The sequence below is a fragment of the Pygoscelis adeliae genome, unplaced genomic scaffold (assembly GCF_000699105.1).
Source record: "Pygoscelis adeliae isolate BGI_AS28 unplaced genomic scaffold, ASM69910v1 Scaffold60, whole genome shotgun sequence".
In the NCBI taxonomy this organism is placed as follows: domain Eukaryota; kingdom Metazoa; phylum Chordata; class Aves; order Sphenisciformes; family Spheniscidae; genus Pygoscelis; species Pygoscelis adeliae.
The window spans coordinates 2,090,591-2,117,704 of NW_008823954.1; the positions used below are offsets into that span (position 1 = coordinate 2,090,591).

Genomic DNA, 27,114 nt, shown 5'->3' on the forward strand with positions numbered 1-27,114 from the left:
TCAGGCCAGGACGCCAGACGTTGCCTTGAAATAGCGCAGCCCAAAAAGGGAAGAGTTCCCTTCTTATACTAATCCTCCGACAGTTTTAAGGGGCTGCTCCTTGCTCGCAGTACTTCCCTTGCCTTCGTGGCTGCCCTGACCGAAGAAAGCTAGCAACCCTCCCACACAAAACAGCAATGAAAAACGCAACGCAAAGCCCCACGCTTCAAGTGAAACCTTTTTACATCTTTATTTTTGTGAGAAATCACGGAGACGGGGCTAATATGTACATTCCTCTTTATTTAATACAGCACGGACACATGACATAAAAAAAGAAAAGTACACTCATGAAAAAAGCCTGTCGCAGTTAGGGACAGGGAACAGCTACGCCAAATTGAGTAAGGCTCCTACTGCAGAACAGGGGTCTGCCAGCAAGGTTGGATCCCAGAGCAAAGTCTGCTGCCAAAAGAAAAAAAAAAAATCTTTGCACTCCTTTCAGGAAAGCAGAAAATAAAAGGGCACGTCCCTCTCGGAACAGGTGGAGGCGGCCTTATCTGCAAGGTTCGCAGGATACAAACCCTATTACTGCGTTTGGGCCGAAGCACAGATAAAATGACAAATGCTCTCCAGCTATTCTTACAGAGGGGCAATAGTCCTGACCTCTGAAAACGTCAGACTTCTCAGGAAGAGCAAACCTGAGCATCTCGAAGGAGTGAAAACATCAAGTAGTCACACAGAAGAGAGTTAAAATTGGTCTCCCCGAGAGGGCCCTACTAGCCACAGCTGGGAGCGCGCAGGGGAACAAACCGGCTTCCCAAAGAACAAAAGACTAACAGCCATTAAACTGACCAGAACAATATACACATTTGGAACTGATGCGGGCTTTTGTGGCAGCAGCTTCTTCCTTTTCCTGCTTCAGTTCAGGATGGAAATTGAGCAGGCACCAGTTCCTCTGGCAAAGAGCCTTACACACTTTTAAAAAATTAAAATACAAAAAAGGGAGACAGGTGTATTTACAAAATCCATGGCTGGTACAGTACATCATTTTTAAGACACACTAAATGCTACAATCTTTCAGGTCCTGAGATTATTACAAAAAAACCCAACAACTCAAAACTTGCGTTCAGGTCCAGTTTTATAAGGAGAGAGGAAAGAAATCACACACTTAAAACACAGTATCCCTTGAAGTTATTGGAACACACCTCCCTAAAAATCCAAATGAAAAAGTGGTGCTAACCACCCAAATGTAGCTGCATTTGGTTGTTCAGGCTTGTTGTCACAAGAGGGGAGCATTTCACAGGGGAGTTTCTCTGGAGAGCTCATCAGGTAAGCACACGGCTGTTAGGATCCTCTCTCCACGACTAAGCCCTATGATCCGAAATATGGGAGTATTAAAAGGAGAAAGGTGATCTTGTACAAATTCACGCTGGACTGAGTAAAGCATCACAGGAATCACCAACTCAAACAGGTTTGCCATCTCGTAGTAACCGCGCATTCCTTTGTTTGAAGCCAAGGAATGCAAAGAATTCTAGCTGTGATTTAACATTCGGTTATAACAAAACACTTGGCCAGCTGTTTGCTCTGAGCTACCTAGTGAAAGGCAGGAAAACACTCCGTCCATCCGTTTCTCAGCCTTTCATTGTCTTGGGGATCACAGCAAGTCAGATAAGAGAGTTAAGCTGGCTACATCCTAACTTGCTAAAATACATATATACACACTAAAAGTGACTCCAAAGAAAGGATACCGAGGCCAAACCTCTGTCGAGGGGATGATCCCCACTACCATTAGCTGTGCAGGCAGGTATTTGGACGCCCTGTTCTTGACTGAGCCTCTTTATCAGGCAGAACTAAAGGGACTTGCACCCACACCTGGTTTTTTTCCCCCCCAGTGAAATAATCTGAACATAGTGCTTTTGTACCATCAGAAGTTATCATCACAGATGCCCTTTTATTATAAGCACCTGACTTTAAGCTTGAGAATGCCAACATTTTAAGGATTACTCATGAAATGCTTCTAACCCTCAGTAAAAGAAGACTAGAAGAGACAAATCACATAACAAGGGTACTAGTTTAACTGCTAAAATATAACGCTGCTCAGTAGACTTTGGGGGGTAAAAAGTAGTAGTTAATTTTGTAATTTTTTTAAACAGTAGTCCAAAAATAAAATTTCTCCATCTATTTCCAGTATGGATCTTGAGAACTATGCAAGAACATGGTACTAATTGCTACATGATGGAATCACCGGCAATAAAACACACACTACAGTTCTCACCTCTGAGCTAAATTGTTATTTGTAGTTACATACAACAAGACTAAAAAATCAGTGAGAAATACCTGGGGATCGTGATTTAGCTTTTATTTAAAGATCCAGCTACTGTGTAGCCGATAACTCCCCTTGTTTAGAAGCAACTTCATTTAAGTGAGAAATTGATTTAATTCACTTCCAATACTGGAAGGAAACCTGGGATGCCTCATTAGTTTCTCCCCAAATCCAATCTGTACATTAAAAAACACTGCTGCGGCTTCTTAAACCAATTTTGAGAGCTGAATATTCTAAAAAACTCTCAGACTAAAACCTGTCACAAGAAGTGATTTTAGCTTCCCTCTCGAAGCAACTTCATGACACTTGACACTAGGTGTTGCACCAGTGAAAGGGTTTCTTTTGTAATATACAAATTTCTTTCTTCACGTTAGCAAAAAAGACTTCTGCAGTAGACATTCAAAAAATATTCCATTTTCTTTGGGTAAAACTTCAACATGTGTTAAGAGGGGTAGCTGGGGGAAGGAACGCATGTAACACTGAAACACGTAAATACTTATCTGCATAGTTGATATTAGTGACTACTAATCAAACTAAGGCCTTATCTGGAAAAAGCTGAGAACACAAGAAAGTTTCTTCCCCCACTCCCCACTCTGGTGAAATCTGGCAAGTCTCAAAGAAATTCTGGCTGCCTCAGCAGCTACTTCGTTTGGCCTACGATGGTGGTATCTCCTGACTGGTTTTGGTTGATTCTCTCCCTCCCTTTTTCTCTCAGTACTCGACAGTAACAAACATAACTATCTGTTGATAATACATCTGCACACACTGCTCGGCAAAAAAAAACAAACCCAACCAAACAACTTAGTATTGAGCATGACAGGAGTCAAACAGTGTACACTGCTTGTTTTGGATTACTTCACCATAAAGAAAAACATACTAGTTAATGCTTATTATTTAAGCAGGAGATGACAGCAAGGGAAGAGACTGAAATTCACTTCTAGATACAAAACATGGGGTTTTTTTTTGTTTTTTTTTGTTTTTTTCCAGAGTTGCTCTGTAGAATTATAGCTGTCAAAAATGGCTACAAAATACAGACCTATATCCTTGACTACTGACAAGATTAGCACAGTTTTATTTATGAGTGTGCAAAAACAGCTGTAGGGAATCTTTGTACTTCCCCAGTTTTGGGCCAGTTCCAGGCCATGCTGATCTCTCAGCATAACTCATAGCAGCAGCAGGGCTTTCTATGGCCCCAAAAGGCTATTACAGCAGCAAGGGATCACCGGGTCATAGAAAAAGGATGATGAAGCCACACCAGAAGTTTCCACAAACAAAGCATTCCCCTACACAACAGTTATCTTTCCAGTGGCCCAGTAAGCATACTTCTGGCTGCTTATTTTGGCAGTGATTTCTTAAGCAGTAGACAGACAAAGATTTTCACAACAGCTGCATTTGTTAAAAAAGACTGCAACAGTCAACCATCATCGCCAGCTGCAGATTCCCCATCTCACAGATCAGCCTAGGATAAAGAACACATGAGCCCAAAATGAATTAAACAGCAACAGAAAAGCCAGGTTAGCTCAGTTACTGCCACAGGTGGATGTGGCAAACTCCACTGAAGTAACTTCCCTGATGCACCTAAGGCAGATTAAGAAGCACCCTCACTATCGCTCCAACTGGCTGAGCTACCAGCAGTAGTCCTATCTTTGACTGGCACCATTAGACTGGTAGAAGAAATCTGCCTATGGCCTAGTTTACGTAAACAGGTTCACTCAAACATGTGAAGACAAGCTAAGAACTGAAATAGCAGTTAGGCTATTCTCTGCCCCAGGAACATGTTGTATTTGATATCTTACTTTCTGCTCTCTAGATGGGTTCTCCACTTACGAAGGACTCTTCATTCCATTCCCATTCTGGAAAGTAAATGCTTCCTTTCCATACTGCAACTCAAAATTAGATCTTCCCCAGGGGAAGCACATCACAGAACTAGCAGTCTAGTGATGCATACATATGTTACCTTAAGCTTAGCACTTGGTCAACAAGCAAACTGCTAATTTCAGGTATGCATGTTTATAATAATTATAAGGTAGATAGATCCTCAGCACAGAATTGTTAAAATCACTAGATGATCTATTGCAGATTGCTAATTTTGTCAGAGAACAAGGAAACAAGCACAGACACTATTAGAGGGTTCACTTGCAGCTAACAATACATGAACTTACTGTTTGTTATATTAAGAGAACAAACCATTAATGAAATCTCAGTAAATTGAGAAAAAGTACTAGAGGAGTACTTCATGGTGAATGATTTAGGCAGCATGTGAAGCATAGCCAAGTTTAACTTCAATTAGCAGCTGCACTCCTACAGGTTTTATCAAATTCCTTCTTACATATGATGCATGGTAGAAAGTGACAACTTTGGTAAATGTGAGAATCCTTGCAATAACTGGTGTCAAGCAGATGTGACTAGCCACACACAAGATTCCTTGCAATTAATCTCAACTCAAACTTGTTGCAAGCTGCTATTTTAACCTTCTCTCCCCCCTCCTTGGAGTTGTCAGCCACACGGCTTTGCCTCAGACTCAGTAATTGCGTGAAGTGGTCCAGTATTTAATAAGGCTGCCAGACAGGGCCCATAATGTTTTACTTGTGACCTTATTAAGATCCAAATTTAAAACCTTCAGAGAAAAATGCAAGAAGTTTCATTCCCATTAGCCATTTCCTTTCTCTCATGCACATTTACACACACTCACACACTTTTATTGTACTGCCATCTTTGCGCAAACGTTCACCTTTAAGTGTTTAACAGAGCCAACAGAATGTGGAAGGATGAACAGGTTTCTCAGGAATATTGCTGTATATGTGTGTGTGCGTGCGCATGTGTGTGAGTGTGAGAGAGAAAGAACGCACAAGCACACAGAACCAACGCCATGGTACAGCAGCTATGAAGTTACACACATTACACACTTTTTTTCTTCTTTACAAAAGGGAAAAAAATAGTATAACAGCATAAAGCCATCTTGGCAAGCTTAAGATTTTCCTCCAAAATGCCTTCCAGCACTTTAGGATCTCTGAGAACAGTTTAAAGAGAGTAGGGAAATAAAATTAAAAAAAAAAAGGCACTTAAACAAAGGACAAAGGCCTGAATCAAGTAAGTCATGGAGGGTAACAGCCATTTCACCAGAGCTAGGACCAATCAAAATCTACCAACCTTTTTTTAATTTCTATAAAATTAAAATTGCATAAAGTGTTAATTAATCAGTCATTTACCTACTGCTTTCACCTTTTCTGGTTCATTTTATGGGGGGGAAAAAAACCCCCACCAAACCCAAACAAAAAGCAAGTGTCCCTTTAATGATTTTCCCCCCGATTCAGCAAAAGATGAAAGTTAGGTGTGGGAGGAAGCCTTCCACAGCTTTGCTTGGCTGCAGGTTTTCCCTGCAGTCCCATCTTCAAAAAAGTCCAAACAAAAGCAGAAGAGGGACCACTGTGCCTTCACCAATTCACTCAAAAAAAAAAACCCAACAAACCCAAACACCCCAACACTTCTAATCCATCTGTGGGCAAAAACTACTCAAAAGAAAACCAAACAAACTGTAAACTAGATTAAAATTTGCTAATAAATACAGCCAAAAGTTCATTTTACGAATGTAGCAGCAAATGTGATAAAGTTAGTTGGAGTCCAAGATGACTCCCAGAGGGTTAATGGTTCACACAACTGATGGCAGCTTGGGAGAGTTGCAGGATTTCTCTGTTTTCATGTCCTCAAGGGTCTTGCACCAAGTGGAGAAGGAGTGTGGAGGAAGGGTCAGGTGATGGGACTGCGGGAAGGAAACAGGCTCTTGGCACCTGTCCCACGCCCAAATCTGTGCATCAGACAACTTTGATCGGATTCAAACAGGAAGCAGAACCCAGGTAATTAAAAGTTACTTCTGATTAGCAGAAAACAGATGTGAAACCCACAGCATCCACACTTGTGACTTAGCTGATCAGTATTAGTCATGTATCTCAAATCAACAGAGAAGGCTCAACAAAGTGATATAGGCCATTTGCATCTTGGAGTGGGAGGACACTGCAGTTATAGTCCAAGGTATCAGGAAACTTTGCAGCCTGTTTTTCATCTAGCCTGCCTTCTTTCTTTGCAAGTGTCTCGAAAGGATTTAAAATAGCTACCACGACTTTTGGGACTTTGGATCATGTAGCAGAAAATATGACCCAGATGGTTTTAACATCTAAAACCTGTGTTTGAAATTATTGCTTGCATTTGTTTGGGGCTTTCAGTGAGCTTGACATGTTAGCTCATATACAGTCCCCAAACCAAGTTCAGCCCTGCTGCCTGGAAAAGACAGCTCTACTTGGCTTTCTTATTGCTTGTGAATACTGAGGGTTATTTAGTATGTACAACTACAGTTTATTTATTAACAAAGGCCCTTAAAAAGTAGTAAAAACTTGGGGGGAAATGTCTTTAGAAGAGCTGCTGTGCAGAAAACAGTAAAAACATTAACCTAATTTTGCATTTGGACGTTGCAGAAATCTTTCACTTCCCCATCCTGTTTATGCTACCTGCAAAGGTCTCTGGGAGCCACCCTACTATTTCCTTTGATTTGGCCTTGCTAGGTTTAACCAGGGAGAATAGGGAACAGGGAATGTAAACCCTTTCATCACTATGTTGCTGATTCGTAAGAAGGTTCGCTAAGAAGCTCAGGAGCATAATGACTGAACACAGTTACCCTCAGGGGGGCTGTTTGAACTGGCTTCACGAACAATGTATGGTCATCTTTATTCTCATCATCCTAATACCTATTTCCACAATAAGTATTAGTTTACTTGTTTCCCAAGACTGAGAAGCTCAATAGGCCACACAGACAGGACTACTCCTACCCTCAAGATTTAGAGAGGATACTCCTCAACTGAAGATGAGGCATACTTCCAGGAAGAGAGGAATGTTGAAAGGAAATTTGTGCTGTAGTTATAAAGGGCTCCAAGTCTCCCAATCTAAAATTTCATTAGGTATGAAGACAAAAGATGGCAATTTGAATGAGATGCCTTGATGAGGAAAACATAGAAGAGGTAGAACTCTCTTAGGACAGGGTCTTTTAAACACATTGCTGCCTGATGGCTTGCTGCTGCAACTCCCATAGCTACATGCATTGTTAAAAAGTATCAGGTTTGACACAGTTCAGAGAATTAGCATCCTGCCAGAACTGTTAGGCCTCAAAAACCAAAAGTTGTCTTCCTTCAACCCTTCCTGGAGAAAAGAGAAAAAAATCAGATAAAGCTTGCACTCTAAATAGTTTATGGTATTTTGACAGAATTTGCACAGTATTAAGAATGCCAGAGTCTACGTAGCAGTATGTTTCAACTCTAAATAACCTTGATGATGGAGATGCAAGCTTATCTAATCAACACACCACATACAAAACATTAGTACTAGCTAAAAAGCATTTAATTGGCAGATGCTGTGGAGTGAAATTAACAAACTAATGCATCTTATTTTAATTCAATCTGTCTTTCACAGAACTGTTGTGCAAAAACATTTATTGCTGAGCTCAACCCAACATTTTATACTAAATACACAATATATATTATTTTAAATTCACGTATATATATTTATATAAAATTAAAATGAGCTCTAAATAGAAAAGAAATTGTTGTCTGGTCTAAGAAAAATAAATCACATGTAAAAGAAACCTGAAAGCTATAAGTTAATCTAGCAAAAAACATTGATGATTCATTATTCATGGGTCAAAGTCTCTCTGGAAGGTGTGAGATAAAACCAGTAGTCACTGGTTCAATCTCAAATCAAACTACTGGAAAGACTAGCTACTAGGAATTTCAGCATCTCTGATCAAAGGAATGTTTCGGGGTTGAAGGAGACGGGCATCATACTATTTTATTTGCTCCTTTCCCCTATGACTTATTTCAGTTTCTGCCATTCTCACCTTTTATCTGACAGCACAAGGGACTCAACTGCAAAGTTCTGTCCTAGTGTCAAAAGTGCAACATGTGCTGGATACTTTCCTAACCTTACAAATTAACCAGTCGATGTATTGCTATCAAAAAAAAAAGCCAGCTTTGCAGTCTTGTGCTACCATGTAAGGAAGAGTACAGGTCAGGAACTCCCCAGGCCAGCAGGGGCTGGAAATGCTGGAGACAACCCATTCAGCCCCCAGAAGAGAAGGCACCTCCGGTCGCTTTTGAACGACTCCTCTTTGGCTAATGCCTGAAGCAGTACTAACCTGGCTCTGGAATAGGTCACAATCAGCTTTAACTAGCAAATCACTATAATGCATGGCTTTTGGGAGGAGTTGGATGAAAGATGAGGAAGATCTAGAATGAGTAAAGAACTGGTTGTGTTTTATAAGAGACATGAATAGAACATTAATTAATTTCAGTAGCAGATAAGCACAAGGCAAAGGAAAAGAAAGTTTAACAAATGGAAGGACTGAAAAATCAGTGTGCCTTTAAAAAAAAAGGTGGGAAATAAATGCTAGTCTGACCAATAAAATGTGGGTTTTCTTTTCATGTAAATGGAAAAACTTCCATCCCCTTCCTCCCTTAAATAAGAATCTTTATATTAAAAAAAAAATCAAACAAGGAGCAAGGGATTTCCCAGTAGTCTGTGTCTCACATCTTGATGTACCAGGAGATCTGTTTTTGAAGACCACTCTCTAATGAGACTGCATACATCTGTAGGCTTCCTAAAGCCAAACAGCCTTGTAAAGCTGGAAAAATGCCCGTACCAGAAACTGCATTTGTGTAAGGGTTTAATTATAATGCAAAGTATCCCAGCACCACCTCTACTCTACGCAACCTTTGGTCCACAACCATATAGTACACTCAGGACCTACACATAATCTTATACTGGGCACTTCGGGCACTAATGAAGCAGATGATTCCACCTTACACAATGGATGGAGAAACCTGTTCTAGCTCCTCTCACACTTTCAACTCTTCATTGGACATCACCCAGAAAAAAAATGTTTGTGCTGCTGTGGGTTTGACGATCAATTTCTTTTAAAAGCCAATCAGAGCAGATAAAAAAGCTTGTTTCTTTAGGCAGGATCAAACTATGACCAGTCTGCATGACCAGGAGGACCAGTCCTCCTTTTCCTTCTCTCTTTGATCAAGTATTGTTTTCTTTTTCTTCTTCCTCTCACCACAGTGCTTGGGATCAGAATATGTAAACATCGACAGAAACAGCAGCCCTGTGACAATAAGCACTTTCCCAACTGGGCAGATTCCGTCAGCCAACCAGAACTGCTTCAGCTCCCTTGCTTGTCCAGAAGTCACTGGTTTTTCCGCTGTAACTTAGTGTCCCCTTTACTTTGGCCTCCATCTGTAGTTCAGAGACAGGAAAAGAAAGGGAAGAATAAAAGCATAAGTGAACTTTTATTTTTATAACTTACAGCAAAAGATACAGGAATTTGGCACATTCAGCTTTAGCATCACCAAAAAGTACATTGTCTTTATAGGGTGGAAGACTTGCATCTTCTCTGTAGTTCATTTATTAGAAATAGCACTGTTGAAACCTGAGATATCAGGCTTCATACCAAAAGATACCATCTTTCTAAAAATTAAGTTGCAGCTTGGGGTACTGAAAAAAAATTTTAAAAAAATCAAGCCTTTCTTTAGAAGCCTTTACATTTTAATAAAACATTTTTAGTATTAAACCCATGGCACTCACTGTGACAAAAAATTAGGGTTGTACCAAATATAGCCAATTGGTTTGTTTTCACAGCCTTAGAACAACACTGCCCAGTTTTTTGGTGCCGAGGACTCTGAGAACAGGATGAAGAACCCCCACCAAGTCACTGCCACCCCTCCCGTTCCTTCTCCTGGCAAAAAACACCCTTACAGGTGGCAGAGAAAGGAGTACACTCTAAACTGCACCTTCTAAAGCTTTATGATAGTTTTTCAGCTCTAAGCCTTGCAAACAGAAAAAGGAGATGTTCTACTTCAAGCTTCTCCTATCAAAATATGCAACTCTTATCAAGGATAAAATTCACAGGGGAGGCAGATCTTCCATTAGGAAACCATCACACTGTTCACACATGTATGCGCTCTTACAAGAAACACGAAGAAGCTTCTAGCTGGAAGGTCAGTTTCTCCTCCAAAGGAGAAATTAAAATGGAGTGCAAGAAACAATCTTGCCAATACAGACTTTATGCAGCCTGTAAGCAATCATATTAGCATCCAGTAAGTAGCATTCTTTTTTCCCCACTAGTTGAATTTGTACATTTTGGTTTCTAGAACTGCTACAATAAAGTATTAATGAAATTTTTGAACTTTTTTGTTCCTGACATTGAAGACAAGTAGGAAAAAAATTGTTCAGGTTCCAGAAATACTGCTACGATAGAATGTGTACTGTCTGCTGCTACCAAAGCTTGTCACTGTGTTGTGTCTTCTCTAAACCAATTTCAGTTCTGGTGTACATTTTATTTCAGTGTAAGGCAGAAATCTGACTTCAGTTAAAAATAAGTGATAAGAAAAATACAGTGTCTTTACCTGTGTAAGCTTGCTGCAAGTGAGCAGGCAGAGGTGAGTGAGACAGCGTTGCTGCGTGCTGAGCACCTGGCTGTAAACCCTTCAGTAAGTCTGGGAAAAAAAGGAGAGCAACAAAGATGAAAAATAAATCTTAAGGACAGAGGCAGCCTTTGTGAAATAGGAAGTTTTTGCTTTTATAGTGTAGCTATAGTAGCATACTAATTTGCACAGATTTCTGAAGATGTATCTCAACAACAAAAAAATAAATACTGATAGCATTCTGATGGTTGGAATAAGTCAACAGAAACAGACCTATTCAGATATGGTTAATCAAAAGTCAGAGCAAGGACCATGCCTCGCTATTGGGATGCAACTCTTCATATCATTTCCTTCGGCAGAAAGACCAAAAATTGATATAGGTTAAAAACCTAAAGAATTTCTTTTTAAGCAATTGGAAAAAATAAAGGCCATCTTGGTTGATACTTCCTCATAAGAGAGGTGTTTGATATCTGAGATCACCGAGCTAAGGATATTTTGAGGAATCACCATATTAAGTCTCTTATTTGTATTGTGACATTTGGAGACTTTTAAACTATATTCCTTTCTAAAGATAAGGGATTAAAAGTTAACCCAAAAAAGCATGTTCAAAACTAAGTATATACTGTGAATGTAACAATGAAGTTAAGCTTATCAAAAGGTGATTCATAACATTTGGATAATCACATAAACAAAGTTTTACCAGTGAAGAAGTCACACTTACTCTCCTGTAGGGATTTTCATGAACCAAATTTGAGTGTCTCAGAACTTTATTGCTTCCTTTCTTAATTTCCATTTTCAGGAGGCATCTCCCCTTATAGCACAGTGTGATAACTAATTCTACTCACTCTGAGTTAAGCTGTGGTGGAAAGCCGCTGAGGTAGATCCCGAGGTGGTTGTCACTCCAGCTGTGTCCGTCCCAAAGCCAAGCAGCTCCAAGGGAAACTGGAAGGGCACGGTCACAGGAACAAGGCCACCCAGCATCCCAAAAGGAGTTAATGGTGCAGACGTCACGTTCTGACTGGTTACAGACAGGGGTGATGCCATGAGAGTCAGAGGTGAGGCGTTAGCCAGTAATGATGCTCCTGCTGTTGACTGTACAAAGAAAAGGAGTACTTCAAGATTTTAAAGTTTGGATTGAATTCTTTAAGGAGATAAGAATCAACTATTTTCTGTTAAGTGTGGCCCTATTAAGAAGTGTATTAAACTATTAATAAATATCCACTTATCCACCTAGGAGGTCTTCCCACTGTTCATCTGCTAAGCAAGTACAATTATATCTCAGATTCAGACACGACAGTATGGTTCATCTCTCATGTTTTTCTCATCAGCCTTGCAGGTAATTTCCTCTATCTCCTTTCTAATTATGCACTGTGTCTACAGTCAGAATCTAATGCAACATCTTCTGTTAGATTAATACAAAATTATCAGATGTAGATCTGAAGTTCTTTAGTAGCACAGTATTACTCTTCGCTCTCCAAATTTGGGTCTTAACAAAACACTAACTGTATTTCTAAATAGGTTGCTTAGAAGCAATGATTTTTTAAAATTAACATTCATACATAAGAAACCCCACACTTCAAGAGAAGTCAGGTTACCAAGATGCAGACAGATATGTATGTATAGGTGTGTATGCACGCGTCAAAGCAAAAGGCAAAGGAAAATAATCTCTCCACTCTACATATGTCACAATGAAGTTAAATTCACTGTAGTTTAAAAATGAAAATGCAAGGTTAGCCAGAACGTTTTAGCTCCAACAACTCCCAGATTGCATTAATTCCTTTAACATTAGAAAAGCTTGTTGTTTAACAATCTTTCCTTTCACTATGCATATAGTAATTTTATGCTAATGTTCAATTCCATAATGATCTACCATAAAACAGTTAGTGTAGAAAGCATTTTGAATCAGACAAAATGATATTTATTTATAAATAAGGCTCAGATATTTTAGATATTTGAGTTGAAAAGATTCAGACTGAACAGGACTTAAAACCTGTGCATTTACACAAGTAAGCCTTAACTAAAACCAAAACTTAGAATAATTTTAATGAACATGTGAGCTTAAAATGAAGTCTCCTTGAGTTCTGTAATATCAATTTACAGAAACAGCAAAGTGATGAAAACTCCAAGCAGGGATAAAGTTTCTATTACCAGTTTTGGTCTTAAGGTGTTCGGATGAAAGCAGCTAAAGAAAGGTTAGTTGCTGCTTACAAGAAAACACAAAATTCTAGAACAGTAACCCTGTTAAGTGTATACGGCTACAGATGTGATGTTTGTAGCAAGTGTTTGTATTGGTCATCTTCAGAGTGACAGCTTCTAAGATACACTCCATCCCACAAGTAGAAAAAAATGGATGAAAGACTTCAACATACATGATTATTCTCCTTTGCCTTTAAAAGTACTAATTTCACAAATAAGCCTATGTACAAAAAATGACAACCGTTTACTGTCTATGTAATCTTTACTGTGTAACAAAATAAAAGCCATACAAGTAATCTCTTGCACTTGTGGATTTGTAAAATGCCTGAAAACAGAAAGAAGCTTTGTAATGTGCTTTGCCAAGACCTTGCTTACTCTCTCAAAAAGGAGAAGAGAGAAGTTCAGTGATGGAAAGAGCTACAGAGAATGCCCTAAAAGAGTTACGGTTCAGATATTTCTACTTATCTGACCTATGATAGCACTTCATAAAAGGGTTCATCCTGGTCATGTAAATCTGAGTCACTAAGATCCTTAAAAGTCTAAACCAGATTCTGCTCAAGAGCACTAATGGTAGGTAGAGCTTTTTAAAGGAAATCACGCACGATAATTGCTGAATTTTAGATTACTTTGGCTTTGTGTTCTTAAGATGTGACAGAGTATTCCAGAGTAAAATTTCTGTGGAGCTACAGCAGGTGTAAGCTTATATTCTGGTCAATAACTGTGTCAATCAAAAGGGGAAAGGAAGGAAACACTTCTTGGAAACCCCTCCTAGTTAGGAACATCTTTATTATCACATTAAATCATCTAGTCTGATCTTCAATGTAATCAGACCATGATATCCTAATGAGCAACTCAGGTACCATTCTCACCTTCTGACCGATTAATAGCATCTCAGATAGGAATTAAATCCCTAAACCCTTAATGGAAAGGAGATTCACTTTCAGTCTCTCTCAAAGTTTTAAGAGGTACTCCTTAGTACATTGTACCTAACAACTACTGTGGAACCAATTAAGTTCAGCAGCCAGCCATTAGATCTTTAAGGCTAAATAAAGCCCTCCATTATCACAAATCTCTTCCCCTTCAGTGTACTTGGACCCGGAGGTAACTTGATTCTAATCTTCTCTTGAACGTACTCCACTGACTAAGCCTCAGTCTGCACAGTAGCAAGTCTTATTCCATGGTTTATCTTCCTTGTACCATTCTTCTGAAACATTTCTACGTTATCAAAGTAACTTCTGAAGTGTCAAGAAACCCCACATGTAAAGTCACAATAATTATTTTAGTGATACCATATGCTGCTCAGTACCTCCAGCTCATTTCCCCCCTTCTATATACCAACACACCTTATTTTGCTGTACTACAGTACGCACTCATGTTACTTGATTATCCAGCACACCCCCTCCAGTCCTCTTTAACATCACTGTCTGCCAGAATGCATTTCATTCGCCAAGTGATCAGTGTTTCTAAAAAAAAATTACTTGCCTTTATCTACAGGAAGCTTTGCCAGAATTCATCTCATCATCCAACACAATACTACTTACTTCCCTTGTCCGTCATCTTTAAGCACTACCACACCCATTTCACATTTTCTTCTACATCACAGCAATTGTATCCACTGGATTCTGTTGACTGCACTAGGAAGAAGCAACACTGTTGCTAGTCCATTCACTGTAGCCTTTTTTTGTCTCCTCCAGGCACCTTCCAGAGTACCTAAACTGCACTGTATCTGGCTCAGCTCTTCTCTAGGCCCTATGTGGTACCTCAGTGGCCCTTACACAGCATATGGGTTATGGTTTTTTCATTCAAAGTACCCAAAATGAGAAGGCTGTGTCAGAGCCTGCCAGACATTTCTTGTTTACTGTTACAGACTTAAGGTACAGTAGGATGAAAGACCATAGAAATGCCTTGTAAAAATAATCATCTTCCTGTTATTCAGCTGCATTAAGAGAAAATTGATGGCAAGCTAAAAGATTACAAGCCATTGCTAAAAGCTGAGTATACATCACTACCATGCAATAGCTATGTACATTGTTCAGAAAAATACACAGCTTTTCCATTTGCTGTACACCAAGACTCTGATTTACAGCGATACTGCTTTTCTTAACTTTACTTAAGTAGCGAAGACTTCAGGATAGACAGCAATAAAGAGAGAGGAAAACCTCAAATCATCTCAGTAATTAAACCATTCCCAGTAAGAAGAATGCACAACTTGGGAAAGCAGGTTGTCTTCTGGGTAAATAATAGGTTTGCATGGGTTTTAGAACAATAGTATTTTCAAAATATTTGTTTTGTATGACTTTTTATCTCCAGTGATAAAGTTCTGCATTAGCTCTCTCTCAAACAATTTCTAGGATATTTATATATTGATCAGGTGCCTCATTCAGTTTGACTAGATCCTACAAAATAAAATACATATTTAATCACAAACACTAAAGAAAAGCCCTTGCAAGTGTTAATTTTAAATACAAGTCTTGCATTATACTCAAACCATGAGCAACTGAACTCTAGTTTTGCAAGTTAATCATGAAGCTTGGCAACAAATGTACCAAAACACCTTTTCATATGACCACCATCATTACAAATAAGTAAATATGTAAGAATACACAAATCCAATAATGCAAGAAAATACCACATCCCCTGAAAATATGGCCACACAAAGCTTACCTTTTCTAGTGCTCTTAAAAAAAAGAATACAAAAATGAATTCTGTTCCACAGTATAGACCAGCCAACATTTTACAGTGAGGATTCGTTCCACACTGATCCTTGCATTTCACATCAGCTGGAAATACCTATTCACTAGCGCAAAATAGTTCCATCAGTATTAGCATTTATGCTTAGTAAAGTATAAACATTAAATTTATGACATATTTTCAAATCAAGATATTGCAGGAAAGAATGTTTACAAAATAAATGTGATAAATATTAATATAAGGTTTAAATGTAAACTCGTTAGATGCATACCTGCACACTGGCTGCTACAACTGGAGACCCTGAGGCAGAAGATGGTCTGTGTGGAGTTGACAATTGTTTAGTAGCACCCTGTGTTCCACTTCCTGCTCCCCCAGACAGACTAGTCCTACTAGCTCCACTTGAATTAAGGTTACTGCCTCTGCTGGCAGGTACATTCATTCCAACTCCACCCAAATTATTTTTACCAACAGTTCCAGAAGGAGAAGAGTTGGGCATTTTTGAAGAAGCCTGAGGGTTCTTTGCAGGCTGAAGGCCTGAGGTGCGATTAGAGGGCAACAAATTCATTGTGGGAGACTGCCTGCTGATATTTACACCACTGGTCTGTTTATGAAGGGGGTTGTTGCTGGAGTGACTACTCTGGGAAACTAGTGCACTTGAACTGGAAGAACTGGGTGTTGTTGCAGGTCTGGGGGATGAGGTGGACTTGGATGAAAATTTAGGTGATGCATTGGGCTTGGGTGTCACAGAGGGCTTAGATGCAGTGGGCTTGGGAGAGGCAGCAGGTTTGGGAGAGGCAGCCATGGAGAAGGGAGGCTTGAAACCCTGGGAAGAAACTTGCGACACCATAGCCTTGGCTAAATAGTTACTAGAGGTAGAGGTGCTGGATGTTGTCCGAGAAACCAGTGGGTGAGACACTTGAGAGCCACTTCCAGATGAGGGATTAGACAAAGGTAGGCGATATACTACAGACTTATCTTGAGCCTTGATGACTGGTGATGAGCAAGATAGTTTGGGATTACTACTCAATTTCACCACTGGATTGGTCTGTGATTTACTAATAGTTGCTTGTAAAGGAGATACATATTTCTGCTGTACAGCTGAATGCTGGTGCACCTTTGTCACTTGTGATGTTGAGGAAGAACCACCTTGAGCCTCAGAAGATGTTACCAAGATATTAGCATCCTTGGTTCTTTGAGAGGAGGTGGAAATAGCTGCTTGGGTCTTAGAGGAAGAAACATGAGTCTGTGAAGAGGAGGAAGCAGCTTGGATCTGGCTTGACCTCTGTAGTCCTTGCTGAAGTAGTTTGGCTGGCAAAGGCTCTAAGGAAACCTTAGGATTTTGAATTGAAGATCCAGCAATAAGGCCTGAAGAGATACCAGTGTGAACTAGGTCCTGGGGTTTCTTTGGTACTGGCCCCGTGTGACCAGCAATAAGACTTGATGAATGGGGTGTTTGAGCAGGCTCTACTTTCTTTGAAGTTGCCAGGGGCAACTTACTCATAATGCTTGCTAGTTTCTCTTCCCTCAGCCCAGGGCGAGGTCTGGATGTTGGTGTGTCTATGGTGGACCCAAGAGGTGATCCCTTGGCACCATTATTGATAACTGCCAGAGCATCAGAAATAGAGTCCAGTGAGGGTGGGTGGAAAGAGAGGTCTTCATCCAGTGAGTCGTCCAAGCAGATCGTCTCTGGAGCTGGTGTACAGCTAGAGCTGGCTGGGGTGCAGACAGGTGTGCTGGAACTCAGCACAGTAGCACAACTTGAATTGACTGAAGACATACAGGTTTTCTGTTCTTTCTTTGGACTGGAGTCCTGAGAAAGAGATAAGAGACAGGTTTAATAGCCTTTCTAGAATAGATCTAAAGTCTTCTTCAGTGTAATACTATTATTCTGTAAATTCAGATGAACCGAAGATCTACTATTGAAATTTTCATATTAAGATACCTATGATATCTTGGTGTTAAGAGTCCTGTGTGCTAATTCAGTATTTGTATTTAAAAACTAGTGCTGTTGCTCTACATAACTAAGAGTGCCCCACATAGTCAAGGATAATCAATGCTGTGAAGAACAGGGTAGCTAACCTGATAACTAGGTAAAACTGCTTCTGAACTAAGACAGCACCTAGTCGCGTCTAATGAGAACCTCTATCAACTCACTATGTTATCCTCCCAACTACACATTTTTCCAGTGTTGCCAAATTTAATACAAGCTGAAAACAAACACAAAGCACACATTTTTTAATGTGAAACTTTACTGGAACTAGTACCTCTTTGTAGTCAATTTTCAAAAAACTAATATAGCTTAAAGTCACAAAGCTATACAAAAGTCTTTTGTACTACTTTCTTTGAAGTAATACACCACCAAGTCAATAAGCTCTTACAGCATTTCCCGATGGAACACTTCTGCCAGAATTTTTCTGGATCAGAGGCAGGAAACAGGTTGTATCAAATGGTCATATAAAATTCAGATATCTAAATAGGCATTTACCTTCACTTTGGGTTTAGGGGCCAGAATCACCTTCTTCTTTGCCCTAAAACAGAGGAGATACATGCACATCAGAAGACAAAAGAAAGGCAAAGTCATTTTAGTTTTAACTGTTACCCTGATTATACTCCAATAAACTAGAAGGGTGACTACTGGAGTCCAGCTTTAATAATAAAACATCCTTGAAATAGAAAATGGATTAAAATATAGGGAGGAAAGAAAAAGCACACTTTTAATCCCTTTTTTGTCATCTATCTCTAAGTAAATTAGATACAAAATTGCCTGAATTGCTGATATAACCTGATATATAACAGGAGAGCTATTTTTTACTTTTACGATTTAGAGAAACTTCAAAATATCGTCATTTCAGCCTCTTATAATCTTAGGAGTTTGTCTACTTAGCAGAGCTTTGTCTAAACTGCAGTCACCTACAGTAGTTATATAATTTCACTTTACATTGATGTTTTTGTCACTGAGGAGTATATTTCGTGTTCTCATTTATATTTCAAACCACAGAAACAGTTGCTTCCCCCCCCCCCCAAAAAAAAAAAGGGTTTTGTTGCTTATCAACTATGAAACAGTTGTATTTAACTTCTGTTTGTTGCAAGAAGCCATTTAACGCACTTCCAAGTTCTTTTGCAGTGTAAGGGAACACAATAGCACCAACTGCAGTTACGCGAGCAAGGACAGCATTAAGGATTATTAATCATCAGCTTCAACTTAGAAGTTAAGCATTTCACACGTCCTTTTGTCATTTCTATTTCTTCAAGAGGATCAATAGATTTACATCTTATAGGTCATTTATTCTCCTTTCCTAAGCAACTAGGAATATGCCTGGTTAAAAAAAGACCCTACTGTAGGTGGACCATGACTCAGTTTTGCTATTATGTAGGAAAGTATCTTATGTTAATCATTTTTATTGCAAAGGTTGCAATTTGTGTGTTTTTCAAAGTCCTAATTGTTTATTTGACTTCTGGCTGAATGCAGGCAGCTTTTGAGAGGGACACAGCGTTGTCTGAAAATTAAGAACGTAAAATTCTGCTGCTAAGATACACAGCCTTCTGTGGTTACAGACATAATTATGAGGAAAAGAAAAGAGCAGGAAGTACTGCAGTCTGAGTTCAATTTAATATGCTGCACAGCAAAATTTAGGTATAGTGCTTTGAAATACTTTGAGTAAAAGGCATTAATCCAAGAATGAATATCCACTTATCTAGCCATTTCATAACTGAGTTAAAATATAATGCTGCAAGAACATTAGTTATATGTCTAAATTAAAGCATTAAAAAATTATTGACATTTTAAGTCTCTTCGAACAAATCCCAAAATATTTTCCTTTCCTCCCTTCTGTCCAAAAAAAGGTAGCACGAACATGGGAAAAGATGCTATGAACAACCTGAAGACACTAGTAAGTTGTCAATATTTATACTCACGGAGCAGAAGTGAGGTGATTGTGCACACTTCGGCTTTCTTTAAAAAGCATCCTAAAAGAGTGGCAAGAAAAGAAACATAAGGTGATTCTACAGGGACAATCAGCATATGACCACCAAATATGCAAGTATCCTTGAATTTTCAGAAGAACCCTTTGATTATCTGTCCCCAAAGCAGCTAGTAGGTAGTTTGTCCGTATTGCTATCATGATGCAGTTCCAGGCAGCCATAAACAGAAGAATGCTAAAAAAAAAATTTCAAGTTTACAATCAAAATACCTCAGTAAATGGCCACGCAGAAGCATACATAATGGAATATTACCTCCTTTCAGCTGAACAGAAGAAATACATTTTGAATTCTCTCTCCTTAAGGGCTAATGAAATATTTTAAATATCAAATTAAGGATTATTGTAAACTTTTCACACTACGTATCCACACATTGATCATCGGTTTGGGTTTTGTGGTTAGTCTGTTGTGGTGGCGTTTTTTTAAAAGCACAGAGGAAAGTCAGAATACAGTAGCCAAGCTTGTTTCTAATTTTCTTCAGTATTTTGTACAGGCCATTGTGTACCACTTCTGTGACTTCAATTACACTGGACTTACACATACATTTTACTACAAGGCCAATGAATGGCAAGAGTTGGTATGACAAATCTCAACACTTCACATGCTTTTATTTCCATGTTATCAACTCCTGAGCTGACAAGTGGGAAGTGAAAACGATTCTTGACCTGTACCTATCCTACAGCTTGCTACCCAAATACAGCTATAAATAGACAATTAATGAAAACTTGGTCCCCTTCCCTCTTTCCAGGTAGGCAAACTAGAACAGACAAGATTTTCCTACATTACTGCCATCACACTAACACTGACCACCACATCATGAACAGCTGTCTAAACAAGAGCTTTTCACCACTGATAACACATTCTGTAGACCTGCAACATTTAGATACTTGGATTTTTCATAACTCATGTAATCTGGTAAGAAAACATTGACATCCTCTTGCTACAGTTCCAATGCCTTACTTCTCAGATTCCACTTTCAGCTCAATTTTCACATTTTCTTCACCATACTAACCTCCAAATCTGTATTACATTGCTCCTCATCAGAGACTACTGAATGCCTATGAACATCATCATGGAGCAAAAGGAACATTCCCCATTAAAGTTCAATGTGCCACTTTCTGACCTACCCAGCTTCTCCAGAATATTTCCCTCCCCACCTCCTTCCTAGTGGTTTTTCTATTCCTTAATCTTTTTCATTTGAGAATGAAAATCCCAAATGAATCCCAGGCCCCAGTAATTTATAGTACCATCCTTAAAGGTTCAAGACAAAAGTGTTACTACTACAGGAACAGAATCAAAGATATGGTACAAAGAAAGGACAGTGCAGTATATGTTCCAAAGCAAGAACATGCTTGGAAGATAATCCCTCCATTGCATACATATATTTAGATGTAAAAGTTGATGAGAGAGACCAGTATAAGATTGTTTCTCTCTGATCATGATTTCAAGTCAAGCGTGCTGTTTGACCTGTGCAAAGTAAGTGTGCTGCAAGCCTACTTGCATGACCACCTCCAAAGATGAAACTCTTGGAATTAAAGGAAACAGACTTCCTGTTCCTTACATTTCTTTTTTGAACATACACATATTTAGGTTGCAGTCTTTTTTCAGACACACGTGGAATTAATATGCAACCCAGTTACAAAAAAAGTGGGTTATATTATTTGAAAAGGCTTTGGGATCCTTTAGGACAAAAAGTATTTCTCTAAATCCATAAATATTAATAAAACAATCTCCTGGGGCAGAGTATGGAAGTTACACATGTAGAAAATTCATGTAACAAAGGTAGTTGTGATACACATGGACAAATGAATGAGGTGCAATTTAAAGTTAGGTCGATACCTTACCTCATGCTTCTATACTAAGCTATGAGGAACATTAAATACAGTTAACTTTGAAAAAGCCAGAAATTTTTCCTCTGGGCTGAACCCAGAGAGTTCTCGTACCATAGACCTACTATGATTAGTAAGAATTCCTTATGAAATACGTAGTCTGTAGGCCATTTTTAACATTAAATGCCTAAATTTTTTTTCAGTTTACATAGCTCCTTCTCACTTGAGGCCACATATAAAGGTAAAAAATTGTAAGCCTTCAGCATGATAATCCCTACCCTAACATCCCAACAAGATGAGCATCCAGCATATGAATAACGTGCTGTATTAGGGGTTACCACTGTCAGACTCCAGGAAATACTTGCTTTTCCTCTTTCCATGCATAACTGTTTGTCTACAAATTACAATACATCACTTCCTAAACAAAAAGCAGGGAAGCACTTCCCCGTAAATAGGGGACAATTTGTAAATCATTATTTAATGAAGTCTTGCTGATCAACAGAAAGTTATGATCACACAGCTCTTGGGGTTTGTTTGGTTTGTTGGTCATTTGTGTTTCGTTGGGGTTTTTTGGGGGGAGGGGTTGTTTTGGATTTTTGTTTGGTTTGGGGTTTTTTGTTTGGTTGGGTTTTGGGGTTTTTTATTGAAGCCACTTTCATAGATAGTTTAAAAGTTTATGGCGATTTCCAGCACACTTATCATATGGAAAAGAAAGAACCATCTATGTTATATGGCTTTCAAATACCAAGTTTTAACATGCTTCACTTCTATGTATTCTTGGATGACCTCGCACTATCACTTGACTATTTCACCACTATCAGTGATCTCCATATCTGTTCTTAAGCTAAACTGGGATTCCTTGTCTCATCTACTTCAATAAAATCTTCATAAAAGATATCTTGTTCATCAGCATACTTACTATACAAAACTAGGTCCTTGAACAATAAGTCAGCTGTATGCCAAGAAGTGTAAAACTTCCATTTGTTCCTTTCATTACTATTTCACAAGCAGCTTATCACACCCTCATTTTCTGCACTGACTATTCTAGGAAATATCTCAGTACAGTTATTTTTACAGCTTGATACAGATTTGACTAGTCTACAATCAAGGTATTCTTGAGCAAATTGATTAGTATTGTTGTATCATTTAGCTTTTACAGTTAGGTCAAGATTTGATGGGAAATCGTCTTTTGCAATGGGTGCTACAGAAGGAAAGAACTTACTTCATCTATATTTGCTTCTCTTCTCCCACTTCAAAGTGTTTGAGAACTATGTCAAATTTGCATTTCACAATGATTACTATTGCTCTCATTTTATTCCCCGCTCCCCCCCCCCCTTTGTGTGGTTGTTTCCTCTTAATAAGTTAGTAGGAAGCAAGTATAAGTTTTCATTAAGAAACTGGTGTATTTTTAACTGCAGCATCACAGAGCATCCCAATTGCATACAGAAAAGAAAAAGTACAAACCTTAGTGTTTTGTGAACTCTGGTGTTGAAATTCCAGCTTATAATTTTAAAGTCTATGTCACAACTGCATTATCAGACTGCTTAAAACATATAGGCAAAACTGCTTTCTGTATCACTATCACTTTCTATATCACAGAAAAAACTTCCCAAGCAGTTACCCCCCACCTCATACTTCCCCCTCAAATGAAGCATCATGCACTATGTTATGAACTTTAGTAAATCCAGTCTCCAGCAGATGACAAAAGCAAACAGTTCTCCAAGGGAAACAGTGGGGTTTTAGCTCTCAGGCTTGCAAACAAGATAGAAAATTAACTTCTGAAAAACATTCATTCTTCTAAAATATTCCAGTTCCACTGACATATTTTGAAGTTTTAACCAGTATTAATAGTACATGGTTGAGTCAAATGTATGACAATAAGATCCAAGGAATAGTTAACACCAAAATGAATAGATATATAAAGCAGGTATCTTACCTTGCCTGCATCCAGCCTTTAGGCCAAAGTGGTTTCACTTCTGTTTCCATAAAGGTTTTGAGGTAATCTTCAGCAGACTGACTTCTATTTGGCTCTAGCTCATAGCATCCCAGCTTGATCTTGACAAGATTACACAACAGAGACCTGCAGAAAGAAACAATAAAAATATTGAAAGAAACAATCCTATATTGAAATAAACAATCCTTTCAAAAGCTCAGAAGAAAAAGGCTGAGAAATGGAAGCACTGATGCTATACAGCTGCTGTCCATTGCCAGTTGTAGGAAGAGCTCAGCTCCAATCGTGTTTTTTGGAAGTTTGCCAATGCACAAGTCTGCTACTACAACTGGTATGATCTGCCACATCTCCATTTCCAACAGACCGTATGGCTCTTTCTTCATCCTAACTATAATTTTGTAATTGGTTTTATATTTTCTTTGTGGTTTCCTCATAGCTGAAACATCTCCTCTCACTTCGCTCTCAGTGACCTCTATCTCATTTAAGATGGAGAATGTCTGAAAGCAAGTGAAATCCATTCTACACTGAATATTTCAACAGAAGATTCTTTCTGACAGGGATGCTGTCTTTCACCGCCCTTAAAATATGAAAGCGCACACAGTTAAGTTACATTGGCCTTTCAGAGCCTCTTGAATGGAAAAAACCAACAGATTCAAGTATCTCTTCAAGTATGGCTCCCTCCAGGTCAGTCCAAGCTATACCGGTTGTATATATTCCATGAAGCTTGCTTCCCTGTTGTCTTAACATACTAAAAAGACTCATCACAAGAAGTCCAGCCCCTTTCAATAATATCTATACTTGTACTAAAATTAGCTTAGAACTCACATGGGAAATTACTTATTTAGAAGGATCTGCTTGCTTAAAAGCTTATCTAGATTATTTAAATAATAGTAATCTCAGTTTTCAGGAAAATCTATTCTAGGAAAGAGAACAGTGAGAATTCACCATTTCAGACAAGAATCTGTATTGCTCGAGAGATAACAGAATTTGTTTTCAGAGGGGATGGGAGGGGTTAAGATTCAGGCATTCTGGACACTGGCTTGCCCAAGGACTGAAAGGCTTGCCAAACCAGCATCACCAATTTTGGAGGTCTGCCCTATTGCGGCAGAAGTCTTTACCGCTCATCGGGTGACAGTGTTTTATGACCTATTCCTAGAATGGTGGGAAGCAGGTATAACTCTGCTTACATCTGTTCTTTGCTTAAAGAAGCTCAAAGTCTTCTTACAAGGAAAATTCTCCTGTATTTGGATAAAGCAGATAAACAAGCAGTGAAAAAAAGGGTTGGACATAGGATGATCTTGCCTTTCAAGTTAAAGAAAAGGGTGTTTTACCATTGCAGCATTCTACCTTGCCTATTTAGCCCCAATGCTCTCCAAAACTTCTGAGGTGTACTTCTGAAAACAATTATTTATTAAACAGTATCATGTAATAACATCCCCTTGGAGATCCCTTTATGAAGTCAGTGAAAATTCTTGGTGGAAAAGGTAGTTTTGTCTCACCTCACTGTGTCATCCCAATGAAACTTCTTTCTGGGTCCCACAACTCTCTTTCCAGGTTTCTCATCATCATCTTCCTCCGATCCATTTTTCTCTCGTTCATCTTCCGCTTGCAACCTGCGTTTAAAACAATTGTTTTCTTTACAGGTATAAAACACAGATAAAATGTTTCCTTGAGAAAGGAGTATTGTTTTAGGTGTTAGGGAAAAAAAAAAAAGGACCTGTCTTCAGATTCTTGTTATACCCTTCCTGAAAGGGTAAACAGTTCATCTTCCTCTCCCCACTGCTTCATGGTCCTCAGAGACAAGTGAAAAGGACACACTGTACAGATGCTATCAAGGATGCTGGCTATAAGCTTCATGTAGTGCCTCTACTGGGAAATGGCAGGATGCTTATCAATCTATTAATGCTTGTCCAAGTCTAAAATTAGTTAACTATGAGGGAAGCAATTACAATGAACAAGGACAAAATATATCAAGAACCTGAACACACCATCCTCCTCCATTAATCCAGCATTTTGAGAATCTCCAGTATCCTTCTCACAGTTTATAATTTCTTTCTCTCAAGACCTATTTCATTCAGTTAATGGAATTTCTTTCTAGGGTCAGGTGATAACATCACTTACACAAAACTAAGTACTTTGTACAATTCAAAACTTAAGACACCTGTAAACTGGAGCTGAGTACTTTGCTCAGCTCAGGGAATGAACAACACAGAGACAGACTTCCAACTGGACTCTAGAATGGGCATGCACAGACTCCAGAAATACCTACTTGGCATTCTTGGCTTGATTGCGGGCCTGACAGTCCTCTTGATACTTGCATAACTGTTCAGGCATGACATTACTGACAGCCAGTTTCAGCTTTTGCAGTGGTTCTCTCAAGCGGTCATCCTGTGAAAACACCAAAGTAGTCCTATTAGATGCAATGTAAAGGGTGTTTCAGACAGTTTCACAAAAATTATTTCCCCCATCACTCCTAAGGCAATATTCCCAGTACTATTGACCGCAACAGCCATTTCCTACATGGCACTTGAATCCTGTTAGGTGCAACAGCATATAGAAATGCAGATACTTGAAATTTCTCACACAACTCATGTAGTCTTGAGACCAGAAACAATGGAAGATAGTCACAAGGAAACATACCATGAATATCCCAAAACATTATGGCATGATCTCATTAAATAATGCTTTTTCATCAAAACAGGGAAGAAAACCTGAGAGAAAAAGCAATATGACTTGACCGATGAGTATCTCAACACTTGCAAATAAGTATCCAATTAATCAAGTCTCCAAAAACTCTGTGGTATAAAAACATCCTAGGTAATGAACAAAATATATGTATTAGATTATTTGAGTATTAGATGATGATGATTATTATTATTATATGTAATTTATATATCTCAAAGGTAAGGACTATGTATTTACAATTGTCTCCAAATATTAAGAACTTCAAACATTAAAGTAATATACTACATACTTCCCTACATGTTTTAATTCTCTTCCTACATCTTCTGACTTTACATTCTTAATCATAACTGCTTATTGAGAAGAACTAGAATACTATGTGCTATTATGTCTTACTGCTTAGAAATAGCACATGAATCTGTTTTCCTTCTTAGCAACTTCTGAGATCCCTGCATTCATGATCCTCAGATCCTCTGCAAGATTTAGTCATGGATTTCATCTAAAGAATCAGGTCAGGATACTTCAGATCACAGATAACTTTTATTCAATAGGAAAACATATTCTTTAAGAGAAAAGCAACTGCAAATGACATAAAATATTCTGAAGACCTAGCCACAAAGGCAAATTTGCACAAACAGTACAGGTTGGGTCATCTATTATCTGTCTAGCCTTTTTTTTTTTTTCAGCACAAAAGTGAATGCAATAGTAATTTTTTTTTTTTAGCTTGTCATAACCGTGATTATTGTGGCTTTCTAGTTCTGCTACTTTGATATGTACCCTGTACCCAGCTTTGAAGATGAAAGCACTTCATTCTCAAATAAAGGGTCTGAAATACTTAAAATATTTATTCTTAAAGTAGTGACAATAGCAGGTACACAGAATCATAGAATCATTAAGGTTGGAAAAGACCTCCAAGATCATCGAGTCCAACTGTCAACCAAACACCACCATGCCCACTAAACCATGTCCCTAAGCGCCGCATCTACACATCTTTTAAATACCTCCAGGGATGATGACTCAACC

The 27,114-nt window shown here is 38.7% G+C and overlaps 2 protein-coding genes across 2 annotated transcripts in view; both read right to left on the reverse strand.

Moving 5' to 3' along the window:
• Window positions 1-1,456, reverse strand: part of LOC103915885 (chromosome unknown open reading frame, human C7orf55) — a 3,270-nt gene extending 1,814 nt beyond the window's left edge. The window contains exon 1 of the mRNA XM_009322819.1: window positions 1,278-1,456. Within this exon, the coding sequence (XP_009321094.1) occupies window positions 1,278-1,456 (179 nt within the window). The remainder of the gene's footprint in view (window positions 1-1,277) is intronic.
• Window positions 1,457-7,891: 6,435 nt separating this feature from the next.
• Window positions 7,892-27,114, reverse strand: part of UBN2 (ubinuclein 2) — a 48,251-nt gene continuing 29,028 nt past the window's right edge. The window contains exons 10-18 of the mRNA XM_009322831.1: window positions 25,679-25,797; window positions 24,909-25,022; window positions 23,395-23,538; window positions 19,567-19,617; window positions 18,137-18,179; window positions 15,923-17,461; window positions 11,610-11,856; window positions 10,747-10,836; window positions 7,892-9,577 (exon numbers count right to left, since the gene is read on the reverse strand). Coding sequence (XP_009321106.1) covers window positions 9,528-9,577; window positions 10,747-10,836; window positions 11,610-11,856; window positions 15,923-17,461; window positions 18,137-18,179; window positions 19,567-19,617; window positions 23,395-23,538; window positions 24,909-25,022; window positions 25,679-25,797 — 2,397 coding nt within the window. The 3' untranslated portion in view covers window positions 7,892-9,527. The remainder of the gene's footprint in view (window positions 9,578-10,746; window positions 10,837-11,609; window positions 11,857-15,922; window positions 17,462-18,136; window positions 18,180-19,566; window positions 19,618-23,394; window positions 23,539-24,908; window positions 25,023-25,678; window positions 25,798-27,114) is intronic.